Source organism: Diachasma alloeum, unplaced genomic scaffold (genome assembly GCF_001412515.2).
Source record: "Diachasma alloeum isolate Michigan unplaced genomic scaffold, Dall2.0 Dall_scaffold_00360, whole genome shotgun sequence".
NCBI lineage: Eukaryota > Metazoa > Arthropoda > Insecta > Hymenoptera > Braconidae > Diachasma > Diachasma alloeum.
In genome coordinates this window covers 273,801-286,364 of record NW_021680499.1, presented here as the reverse complement: position 1 = coordinate 286,364, position 12,564 = coordinate 273,801, and the positions used below count along the sequence as shown (strand labels likewise).

Genomic DNA, 12,564 nt, shown 5'->3' with positions numbered 1-12,564 from the left:
CCAAGTAATTCCCACAGAAATTAAATCCTCCTGTCAAAATACACATAAATCAATTTCCCCCTAGTTTCTCCTCAAGATTTAATAAATATCTGCCACATAAAAATATGGATTGTTACCCTGGTGAGAAATTTCGCCACTTAATGTTCGAAACGTATCTCTTCTTCTAAATCTCGATAACTCATTGAATTTGTGACTAAATGGAATTATTTTTTCTGTGAAAGATGCAATTCTTTCCCTCTGTGATGAGCCCCAATTGGAGTCAATTAATAAATTTGTTCTTGAGTTAACACCATTGAAAAACCTAAAACGTCCATTTGGCCCCACCCTCCTCTATTATTTTACATAAAAAATTACAAAGTACTCACTCTTGCTTCCAACACAATAACCTCAAGCCCAAACTGCTGCATCTGCTGTGCAGCAGCGAGTCCAGCGATCCCCGCACCAATCACAATGACTTTCCCCAATTTTTTCGTTGGTATAGGCTTCAACCGTTTGAATACACCAAAATTGATGAATCCATGACGTTCCAGGAATGCATGGATGCGTCTCGTGAGGACGGGATCGCTGTTATACGGTGGTTCAATAGCCAGTAGAGCATTCTCAATGATCAGCTGTTGCTTGGGGTTCTCCAGCCACAACTGGAGCTGCAATCAACCAACAAAACCATTAAAAATTTCTGAAACCAAGATGAAATGTGCAGAAGACTCACCAATCGATTTCTAATGTGAAGAAACACTTTCTGCGTCTGCGGAGGTCCAGACGATATATCGGGGAAGCAAACAGCCTCTGTGGACGTTAATTTATCGAAAGGAAGACGACTCTGGAAGGCAGCTCCCTCCAGCCCATTCAGAAGCTCTTTAACTGCACAGATGAATCATGAAAAAAATGCTCCATCTCAGAGATAATTAATTTAGTGATAATCTCACCGTGAGGGTCCTCATGATCGCTGTCCTGCTCATCCTCCTCCTTGACCTCGTTTTTGGGGGCTGATGTCGCTGCTATTGGAGCTGGTGGCTCACTGACCTTGGCCTGTTCATTCAACAATTTTTTCTCCGGTGTACCAAGGCCAGTTTTCGATTTCTCCGATGTGTCCGATGCATTTTCATCCTCCAGCTGATTGTATTTCTCCTCCATCTCTCGATACTCAACCTTAAACATTGTGTTGTCACTCGTTAGGCATGTACAATGCAACACGAGTGTGATTTACCCACCTTGGCCCGCTTACGACGACTCATTATGCACTTATTCGAGGTTTATTATGCTTTTGTAACACACGGGATTGATGTATTGGATTTTATATTTGTTTTGATTCCGTCAAACCGGCATTGGACTGGGAAATGTCGGTGGAAAGTGGTGGAACACTCGGTTGTGAGGCTACGGCGTCTTTACACTGGGCGCCATCTTGGGCTCGCGGAGAATGGCGGGAGAATGGTTCGTGCGGGGGATTGCAAAGGGAGGGCGCCACTTGTATTGGAAAAAGTACTTTTTATTGAGGAATAATTTATTTTGAGGAAGAAAAACATATTTGTGACTGTTCATTGTTTATTCAACAATAAATTCCTGATTATTGAGGTTTACTTCATTATTTTTCAGAGAAATTACACTCGTCGTTAACAATTTTGGGGGGTAACGGATACATTCCGTTTTGGACACGTTCTAGAGAAAATAGCGACAGTATGAAAGGCGGTGGAACAGATCCGATCAATTAACCCCTCATGTAGAGATATTCCAAATTATTATTTTTTTCCTCATTGAAGTAGTTTTGAAGAAAATTGCGAGTTAATGAAAAACATTTGCTAGTTAGTACTTTTTTTAAAATAAATTTTTGAAAAATCACCCCTGAAAAAAAAGGCGTTATCCCCCCTATTTCATTATTTCCAAAAAATTTTATCACCAATCGGTAGCAAATTGTTTGAAGATTTTTGCGAGTTAAGACAAAATCGTCAATGCACTCCTATTATTGTGTAAATTAACAATTCCAATTTCAACTGAAAACCAGAGTTGATGACCAGAATTTGTAGCAGAGATGTCAGACAAGATATGAATGTTTTTTTTGGCTCAAATGAAAGAGCGGGTCGAGAAATGGCGTGCTAGGGCCTCTAAATATGACAAATGTCTCTAAGGATGATGTCTGTTTTCAATTGAAAAGCAGAGTTGTGACAACATTGTCTAGGAGGGCAATGGGGTCTAGGAGTGTGGATAGAACATTGGGGTCTAGGAGTCTCCCCTGGTTCAAAACCATCTTTAGAGGCCCTAGCACGCTATTTCTCGACCCGCTCTTTCATTTCAGCCCAAAAAAACATTCATATCTTGTCTGACATCTTTGCTACAAACTCGGGTTTTCAACTCTGGTTTTCAACTGAAAACCAGAAACTTTGGCTGGGGCCAAAAAAACCGGTTTCTCAGTTTTCACTTTTTCCACATACTTTTGACAGTTCTGACAAGCCCGTCGCTTAAATAGTTGGAATCAACGTTCACCCGGCTACAAAATTCGATTTTGGCGAAAGTTGACTTTCCTCCTGGAAAAATCCAAGATCCAACACTTTGGCCCTCGTGACCCTTGTGACCCTTTGACCTACTTTCCCCCTGAAAAGATCCAAGATCTGACACTTTGGCCCCCGGTGAAAATTTTTTTTTTTCAGTTTTCAATTTTTCCACATACTTTTGAGAGTTTTGAATAGCTCGTCGCTTAAATAGTTGGAATCAACGTTCGCCCGGCTCAAAAATTCTATTTTGACGTAAGTCGACTATCCCCCTGGAAAAATCCAAGATCCTGGCCCCCGGTGAAAATAATTTTTATTTCGACATTTCTGGCGCCTCCGAGTGCGCGCAAAAAATTGCCCAAAATCGATCATTACCGTTCAAAAGATTGTCGTAATTTCTATATGCACCGTACAAAATCTTTTTCTCGTTGCTAATAGTTCATATACTTTTCCACTGGCTGATTCAACTCATTTTATTCTACTGCCCGATGGCCCGTTCGATTCGGTTAGCAATTTCGCTTGAAATGAAAATGATTCCGCCATCTTTCACCGTGCCGCTGCACTAAACATGTCGACTGGTAAATCATTTCCTGAAAATTTCTCCAATACCGAGCCCTTTTCAACCACCTTCTCAGAATCTGCCCATCCGGAAATGTGTCCGCAAATTTCCGTGCCCATCTGTTCCACCGGATTCTGTACTGTTGTCATTTTCCTTAGAACGGGTCCGAAACGAAATAGATGGTACAAATGACCCCCCCCCCATTGTTTTTGGTGCCTCGTTGCTAGATCTTTCGGGTTATCTGGTTTTCTGTGCCCAGATAATGTGTTCTGGGCTGTTTAGACATTTTCACTAATTACAATATCCCGCAAATGAGTGAATTGCCATTATAACGAGGGGAAAACGTGAACAGAAGACAGTTGCCATCGGTGGTGGAATAATATGAGTCGTTTGGATGATCCACCGAGTCTGTTGAAAGGCCGAAAGCCATCATACATTGCGATGAACGGTGAGTAGGTTATGTTTTCGTTGTAGTCTATGATAAAAAATATCCAAACAATCGAGCGTTTGGAGTCTACAATGAATTTACTTTGTTTCTCAGGTGTACCAGAAACTGACGATCAGCAGCGTTTGCGTTTTCAAGTGGAACTCGAATTTGTTCAGTGTTTGGCAAATCCTAATTATTTGAACTGTAAGTATTGATTTTCATTAACTAAGTTAAAGGATTAATTTCAATCAAATAAACTTATTTGTAAAAACGTAGTTTCGAAAGTAATCTCAAAAAGTCTAGATTCAATTTGAAGGCTCGAAAGACGAGTTGTAAACTCCAAAAACATAATCAGTTTATTTTTGACAGCTCGCCAAGTATCAAATTAGTACAATAATAAGCGATTAATAACAAAAAATTATATTTGAGTTTACGCAACAGAATAGATTATTCATAACACCTGGTTTAGTGTCATATTAATGTCGTGATGAATAATTCTAGAAGAAAATAATGTAAAACATTTTTCTTTTGAATGTTTTTTATTAGGATCAATAGTTTTTAAGATGAATGCACCATCCTAAAACGAGGAAAATTAAGCAGAATTCTCAGTCCATTCGTTTTCTCGCCATTTCTTTCACTTTCTGCCCAACATGATCTAACATTTTCAAATTTTAAATGCTAAGAAGCCTCCAGGAAACTTATAAAACATATCCCGTTCGATATCTATTAATTTTCATGGAATAATTGAACTAAAATTTACAGTTATTTTAGATTTTCCTATGGAATTCTCAATTTTTAATGACAAAATTCCTTGAAATCTGGGTGTAACTAAAACGTGATGAATGGTTCCAAAAATGTACCAAAAATTTCAGTCAAAAAAAATTTGATAGTCTAATATCACTCGTCTGAAGCAAAATACCTAATCAGTCCTCAACAATTAATTGTTTTCTCCTCATTTTCCTCAGTTCTAGCCCAACGTGGTTACTTCAAGGACTCAACATTCATAAACTACCTCAAGTACCTCCTCTACTGGAAAGAACCCGAGTATGCAAAGTACTTAAAATACCCAATGTGTCTCTACTTCCTGGATCTCCTCCAGTACGAGCACTTCAGGCGTGAAGTAGTGAATTCCCAGTGTACAAAATTCATCGACGACCAGCAGATTCTCCTCTGGCAGCACTACACTCGTCGTAGAACGAGATTACTCCAGCAGGCAGCTGAGCAAACGCCCCAGCACGTAAATCCCCAGAACAATGGAATTGCTCAACCTAAAGTTCCCTGATAAACAAAAACGCCAAACTCAAGTGAATGACGCTCGCCAAGCACCCGCATTACTTCACCTCCTGTATCTTACTGCCCCAGAGACAATTCTCCTTCCTCCGAACATATTCATACAGTTGGATCGAGCGGTTTAGCTGTGATAGATCTCAAGTAAAATGGTTTTATATTTATCACGTAATAAATATTTCTCCTCATTTTATCTCAATGGTTATTATTCTCTTCGTAAACAATATATTCAACGTTGATAATGACATTTGTGCGCATAATCTTAAGGCTTTAATAGAGGAATTTACTTCGGAATAAATTAAACTCGAACATCATCACATAGAGAAAGGAATTCTACTCAGTCTACAATAGGAACAAAGTCTATGCATTATTAGTAGAAAATATTTTGGTCCATCAAGCATCTTAAAACGAAGATATGTACAAAACAGTATTGGAGTGGTGAAAATTTCTAGCCCTTCCAACCGTTTTCAAATATTGACATTATTTCAAGGATATCCAAGCACTTCGCTCAGTTTTTTTTATTAAAATTATTCTTTTGAAAATTTATTGTCAAACTTGAGACCTTTCAATGATACCCCATTACACTCCAAGTTACCAAGTTTGCAATGATTTTTGTCCTTCAACATTGGATGACTAAACTTCATTCTCTTGTCAATAAAACAATAGCACAACACAAGTTCTCTGCAAGAAAATTGTAGTTTCCTCTTGAAATTATCATTTGTTCCATGGAAATTAATTGTTTATTGGACAAAGATATAAACTACTCAATACCATTCACTAGATAAAACCGGAGTCTCATATAATTCTCTGTGAAACGAATGAATTTACCCGAAAGACATATAAATGTCTCACGAGAGAAACTACTACGACAATTATCATGTTTTGGTTAAAACCTTTTTCTTCCCCCAGTGAATTGATTCAACACGACAATTGTCGCCCCGCCCCCCCCTGATCGTGTCGCGTAATATTTAATGTCCCCTATGCTATTCTCCATACAAAACTGCAAAGGTACTAGGATATCCTCAAAAACATCCTTAAATTTGCGAACCAATTCATCACAAAATCTTTCTCATAAAAAGAGTCTCGACATTTTCCTGAGCCCATTAATTTCCAGTTCTTCACCACTTCCCTGCAAACCTCCGCCATCTCATCCCAATCAATTTTTATTCTCCGTAAAATTAACGATAATTCCATTGCCAGCATCGACCCAATCCTCGGAGAACAATTTTTCCCTGAGGATTTCCCTCTCAGCGGCGGCATCCTCCCGTCCATTAGCATTGCAAGTATCCTCCCCAATAGTTAATCTCTGCGCGTCCTTAATAGTATCCGGTAGTGCCTTGCTCACTGTTTCCGGCATAACTAGACAAGACAGCCCAGCAATGAGACACAGCAAAGCCGCCAGCATAAAGTCCCCCATGGGCACACAATGCTCCTGCAATTTATAATCACTTAAAGCATCCAAAACGTTTTAAAATAACCCGTAAATTGTTATTGATGCTCACCACAGCACTGATGTACGGTGCACCGAGGTAACCAATCGTACCAAAAACAGTGAAAACACCTAAGCAAGTAGCTCGTAAAACAGTTGGAAATATCTCAACGGTGTACAAATAAACTGTACCCACTGTACTCGTAGTCGTTACTCTACCCAACAGCAGTAATGTCGTTCTCGCAATGCCTGAGGGTAAGAAGAATTATTAGATAAATTTACTGAGATTATATAAAACGATTTAAAAATTGAGAATAAACAGTGGAACACGAAAAAATATTTAGAGACGCTCACGCACTTTGCGTACCAATCCAAAATGCCGTTAGACGAGGCAGGAATACCAGCCCGGCTATCACGATGCAAATCATGCTGTTGAGGGACTGAAAAATACCCAGTGGTAAACGTCTTCCGTGCCGTGACAAAATAAAATAGATGACTAGGTAAATAGCGAGTTCTATTATACCGCCAACGGCAAAATTTATGTGTCGATTTTCTAATAAATTTGGCAGCGATTTCAATACAATTGCGTTTGCCAGGGATGTCGAGAACCTGTAAGCGAATTATTGGGATTAGTAGTGGGTTTCCGGTTGAATTATTGATGAGGACATTGATTTTGGGTGAACCCCGAATATTGTAGGTAAAAATATCACAGTGACAAAAGCAGGATTACAAGGAGAGAAATGTTGGAGAACAATTGTCAGTTGTATTACCCCGAGAACTTTAAAATTATCGGATTTTTCCCGAAAGCTTCGTTGGAATGATAGGTGTCAAGTCAAAAATAAGAGTATAAAATTTTGCGGAAAACCCAGAATTTTCTAGAACTTCTGAATCAATCTGCATTTGTATTTTCTTGTTCTTCCATATTTCATTATTTTCTAAATAATCGTAGAAATTTTCAGAACATCTTGGAACTTTTTACGACGATTCTTTTTCCATGTAATTTGGAACAATAAATTATAGGCCCTCGGAGACACTAAATTAATTAATTCAGCAAGTCCCGTTGAATTTCTTTCGATAGTTTTCTTGTTGTTAGATTGAAAAAATGTGTTACGAGGAAGTGGCTGCCACTCCCTCGGTGTGGGTCCTGATTGATTTATTCGTTAGTTATTCCAAAAACGTGGTCACTTATTTGAAATGATAATTTAAAAAAAAATGATGGTAATTAATTTCAGTTAATATTTATCGAAATTATAAATTTGAGCAATGTAAAGGATGAGGAATAAATCGGAATGGTATGATCGGGGCTTGCAAAATACATGTGAAAGTCATACCTGTAATTTTTCCTAATAATATTGGAGGTGCAACCATTCAATCAATATGAATTTTGGAATGAAAATATTGGATTCGTATTTCACGAAATGTCCCAATTAATTGTTACAGGGAGGGAAAAGTTGGATAAAAATTACCTAGAAAATCGTGGCAAATTTTGCTGTACGAAAAGAAATCGTGGAGTGAAATGTAATTCAACGGAAAAATACCCGTTTGTGGAGGATATTTTACGATTCGTTCGGTAAAAAAAAACACATTTGCGGATGCAAAAATTATTCTCCGTAGCAGAAAAATTGAACAATCATTCACGTTCACTGGAATAATTTTTGATGGAATGCAAGGTAAATTTCACAGTTTCGGCACAAATTACCCTCGAAATAGGGTGAAAAATTACCGAAAATCGACTCCAACTATTTTCTCCATGTGAAGATGAAGTATTTTAAACGATTTTTGAAAAATACCATTGTAATGCAACGACACCGCTGTACTTGATAAAGAACAGATTAGTAGATCGGGAAGACTCAGATATCCCCGATAGTTTCTCAGTCTCTTCGTCCTCGTTGACCTGACTCTCCTCAGACAAGTGGTTTTCCATCGGTTTAATGTCCACTTCGATCGAAGTGGCATCATTCGATTCCCCCCCATTTCCAGTATCATTAACAATTGTCTCATCAGTGCACGCCTTAGAATTTCGATTACTCCGAGACGTAGATGACTCCCCAAACTCCACCTCCCCATTATTCCCCTCAGCCGACGTTTCCGGTGTTAAATTCGATAGTCGTTTCTCCAGATTCTCCGAAATAGCACGTAAACTGATTCCTGCAGGGTTTCACAGTCAATATAATTTTATAAAGCATGAAAAAACACTCTTCTTCAACGTGGCAATAAAGTCGGGAGAATGAACATGTAAGAAAAGTCGTAAGAGTTTCTCGGTAAAAAATACAAGTGGATCGTAAAGTGAAGATAAATTTACTTCGGGAATTTCGATGTGCTGAATTAGTTGGCGTTAGCAGATTTACAGCTTCGCTTTCAGTTATGTCTTTCGTGTCAGAAAAAACCTGAGATTTTCGTGTTGGTTTGACAGGTGTTGTGTTCTCACTGTTATCGGCTACTAGTTCTCTACGCACTTTGCCACCACAACAGCAGGCATTGTATTTTGTAATTTTCTCGAGTGCCATGTCAGCTTCTGTGGTTTTTCCTTTGGCCAGCAACCATCTTGGCGACTCGGGGATAATCCTTCGTAATGAACATTGATGTTAAGGATACAATAAAAACAAAGTCTATTTATTACATTTGTTCAAAATTTCTTGCTGAAATTTCCAACTTCTTGGTAAATTTCAATTAATTTCGAAACTGTAGATTTCAGTTCAATTATTTCATGGAAATTACCAGAAATCGCGGAAATTCAGGTAATCAATCGCGTTATATTCAGGATAATTTAGGGGGGAAGAGAGGGAAATATCGAATACAGTGGACATGCGAATATTGGGAATATGATTATAAATATGAAGACAATTTTTTATGTATTTATATCCATATTTGCCCAAGAGGGATGTGGGGGACATGATCATAATTCTTTCAGCCTTTCAATAATTCAGTGCAATTCAATATAATCCAACGATATTTAGTATTTTTTTATTTCATTTTTTGAAAATATCATCTTCAATGATCGTTGCCAATCTTTTTCAGAATATGAAAATTACATACGAAAGAAAAAAAATTATTATCATTATGTGGAAGATATAAAAGTCTGAGGAAAATGTAAAATAAAAAAACACGTTTACAAATTTAAACAGATATTTAAATGGGATTGAATTGAATTGAATCGAAAATTCAAGTGATTTGGAGAATTCTTGTCTGCCTCCAGCTCAAAAATTTGGAATAGCATTGAATTTTCAGTACAATTTGACATTTCATTATTTTTTTTCTCTAAATCTAATTCAATGTTGGTCACCTGAAAAATATCTTGAAAAATTGCATTGATTTCTTCTTATCAAATAACGATTTGTCAGTAATTAACTCAGTTGAGCTGATAGGGCCCCTTATTTGACCTCGCGTTACCTCTCAACTGAATCATTCGTTAATTACTATTCAATCATGGTATTTGGTAACAATTAGCAAGCCTTCTTGACAGTAAATAAACCCCTTTATCGGTGTATTATTCTAGAGACGAGGTATAAACTTTGGAAATGGGAATGATTGTTTACCCGACGTAGAGGACGGTAATGGCTGTGGGCACGGAAACAGCCAATTGCAGAATCCTCCAGTCCAGGATGATATAGCTGAGGCCAGCTAAGAGTAGTAATCCCAGGGACCAGGCTATTCCCATCACAGTGAATATTAGTGTTCTGAACTTTGTTGGGAACAACTCCAGAATTAAAACGTATGTCGCGGAGTGTAATCCTTGGGCGAATATCCCTTGCAGGCCGCGAAGACCCAGGAAGACCGGGTAACTCTGATATTATGCAGTCATTTTATTGATAGGCAGATCCCCAAAAATTAGTGATAGATTTCTAAGAAGTCACGATGCGGTAAAAAGGTTTAAGTCAACTGAGCTCTTCTCAATTCTGAGATTTCGAGGAATATCTCCGAATCCAAGGGAGATATGGAAATTTTCATATTAATTTTTTTTGTAGATCGAATTAAGGGCTGCAAAAAAGAGAATGACAAAAATTTTGTTTTCGCAACAGCGAGCACAAAGTGCCCATTTCCCTCCCGCGAAGCGGGAGGGAATTCTGACTTTGCGTCCATATTTCTATCTACTAAATCTCTCTCAAATTCCAAGATATTCATTAAAAACTGAGCAATAGTAAAAAACATTTTTACGCGCTCGTATCGAAATATACTATACTGCTTGGTTCGAGGGGTCATTCACTGTCGAATACCGTGACACAATGATTACTGATTTCACGTGATTTCAACGTGATTTTAAAGTGATTTCAAATTATTTGAAAGTATCGATTTGAAAGTCTCTCATTTCCATAAAAATTAAATTATTTCTGATAACGACGATTAGAGATTCTCTTAAAAATAAGATTCCTTTTTATTGAAAATTTCCTTTTCATTTTGATCTGTTATATATGACGTTACAAGGAAAAAAGCGCTGAACTCATTTGTCTCATTGAAAGAAGAAAAAAACAGAAGTCCTGTAATTCCGTCATCTCAATTCGCCCCATATTCTCATTTTGCCCCAGTTTCTCTTGATTCGCTTTTTTAATAGTTTTTTTTCGTATTGTTGCGAGTCGGTAAGCCATATTCATTAAAACGGGTGTTGAATCAATAGTAAATGTTCCTTTCTTTCCCAGACATTTCAAAATTAAATTTCTCGTCTCGCTGATTTGCACATTGCAAGTGGTTTCAGAACTGATTTCATTTGATTTCAATCTGTAGTGACACAGTGAACTCACTAGTGAATAACCCCTCAAAGGATATCCAAGTACTTTGACTAATTTTTCCCCAGAGAAATGTTTTTCGATTTTTGTAATCAAACATCAGAGCTTTTCAGGGAAGATTTTAAATAATTTAAAAATTGCAGTTTTTGAAAAATTACGAGCATTTTCCATAAATAATTCATAAACAACGAATGTTTAAAAAAATAATAATTCAGGGCAAAATGTAATTTGAATGACGCTGAATCTTCACAATTTCTTTGAAATTTTCCTTACGCAATTCAATTTACAAATTTGATGATTGAAAATTATTGAATCTATAGTGTGGCCAGTACCAAACTGTAAACGATACTTGGATATCCTTACGGCCTTACGGCTGGATCACTGAAAATCAGTGACATGTCCCTGAAAATCACAACGTTCTCATCTCCGCGTTCCAACCTCCTCCCTAAAAGCTCAAAAATTACCTGAACAATGTAAGTAGCCACGGCCATAGTGCCCTGCGCATACAGACATACCGCAAGAACCGGAAGTCTTCCAACTCTGTCCGCAGCAACCCCTGCGATCAATGCGCCAATCGAGACCCCCACATAATAAACAATATTAGCCAAATCCCTGAGATAACTCCTCTCGCAAACGAGCCCCCAATCAGTAACCACGCTCTTCTCTCCTCGATCCGCCTCAAATATGTACTCAGTCTGGCAAAATTCCCCTCCTCCCACTGCAGCCGTTGAATTCTCGCGTTCCTCCCCACGCACGCATCCATAACTCCGATTGCCCTGATCCGAACTCTAAAAACATGATCGTAAAAGCTGGATAAAAAATTACACCAACAATTTTAGTTTCAACTGAAGTAAAACGAGCGTTGAATTACCTCGCAGTAAAATCTAGGGGTGTAATTGTGGAATGCGGGTAATGCGTGACTCATTGCAACGATAATGCAATTTATTGCGAGTAGGAATAATAGCAGCACTTGGAAACAACCCACTCTAGTCTCCTCAGTCGACATTTTAATCATTTGTAATTCCACTAATTGTGGCACAATGTTCACTAAAATTAGAGAAAATTCACAACTTCACGGAGAAACTCACATCTTTCAGTCATTCGAAATTATCGGAACTAATTTTAAAAAATCATGGGTGATTCAGCCGATGCTATCCATCCGACAACCGAAGAATGATCGACAACGTCTCCTCGACTCCCGCACTCACTCACTCGTGACTTGTATTCCCGTCGAGTAGGAGCGTCAACGCTTGTCCGGCGAGGGTAGTCTACACCGAATGAAACGAGAAGTCCTCAGACTGAGGGACCGCACACGCGGTGTGACAAAGCTCTGCGCTCTGTGGCGATGAGTTGTGTGCGAGACCAAAGACCATAGTTATCGTACAATTTCAATTACCGCGCTTGCCTCCAAAGCGCGCGCCTTCCGGATGTGGATCGCTCATTGGCTTATTCGATGGTGTCGCCATACCATCCTGAATATTTCGATTAAATTCTCGGTCGGTTCCTCAATTAGAAATGAATGACCCCGTTATGCTATTAAAAGTCCATTTCCGGTGGTGGACTAGGGGTTTATAGAATCGCAGTCTCATGAGACAAGTGGCTCATTGTTATTCGCAGAGGGGATATTTATAATCTCAGAGATCAAAAGAGGTGAATTT

The 12,564-nt window shown here is 38.3% G+C and overlaps 3 protein-coding genes across 4 annotated transcripts in view; 1 reads left to right on the top strand and 2 right to left on the bottom strand.

Moving 5' to 3' along the window:
* The window catches only part of LOC107041294 (lysine-specific histone demethylase 1A), a 271,727-nt gene extending 270,362 nt beyond the window's left edge, over nt 1-1,365 (bottom strand). Inside the window, exons 1-4 of the mRNA XM_015261784.1 lie at nt 1,212-1,365; nt 927-1,149; nt 710-861; nt 366-644 (exon numbers count right to left, since the gene is read on the bottom strand). Of these exons, the coding sequence (XP_015117270.1) occupies nt 366-644; nt 710-861; nt 927-1,149; nt 1,212-1,235 (678 nt within the window). The 5' untranslated portion in view covers nt 1,236-1,365. The remainder of the gene's footprint in view (nt 1-365; nt 645-709; nt 862-926; nt 1,150-1,211) is intronic.
* Nucleotides 1,366-3,160: 1,795 nt separating this feature from the next.
* On the top strand, nt 3,161-4,949 carry LOC107041273 (mediator of RNA polymerase II transcription subunit 31-A). The gene is made up of 3 exons (XM_015261748.2): nt 3,161-3,490; nt 3,584-3,673; nt 4,435-4,949. Exons 1-3 carry the CDS (start codon nt 3,424-3,426, stop codon nt 4,749-4,751), a joined length of 474 nt encoding a protein of 157 aa, XP_015117234.1. The 5' UTR covers nt 3,161-3,423; the 3' UTR covers nt 4,752-4,949.
* Nucleotides 4,950-4,984: 35 nt separating this feature from the next.
* LOC107041272 (organic cation transporter protein) lies at nt 4,985-12,204 on the bottom strand. Of its 2 annotated transcripts, none has more exons than XM_015261745.1 (8): nt 11,778-12,204; nt 11,371-11,694; nt 9,722-9,969; nt 8,488-8,750; nt 7,976-8,333; nt 6,544-6,794; nt 6,259-6,434; nt 4,985-6,188 (listed from the first exon to the last, which is right to left on the bottom strand). In XM_015261745.1, the coding sequence occupies exons 1-8, from the start codon at nt 11,919-11,921 to the stop codon at nt 5,913-5,915; spliced, it is 2,040 nt and encodes a 679-aa protein (XP_015117231.1). In that variant the 5' UTR covers nt 11,922-12,204; the 3' UTR covers nt 4,985-5,912. The 2 variants fall into 2 exon arrangements, with proteins under 2 accessions (XP_015117231.1, XP_015117233.1); XM_015261747.1 differs by having other exon boundaries at nt 6,553-6,794.
* Nucleotides 12,205-12,564: the final 360 nt, after the last annotated feature.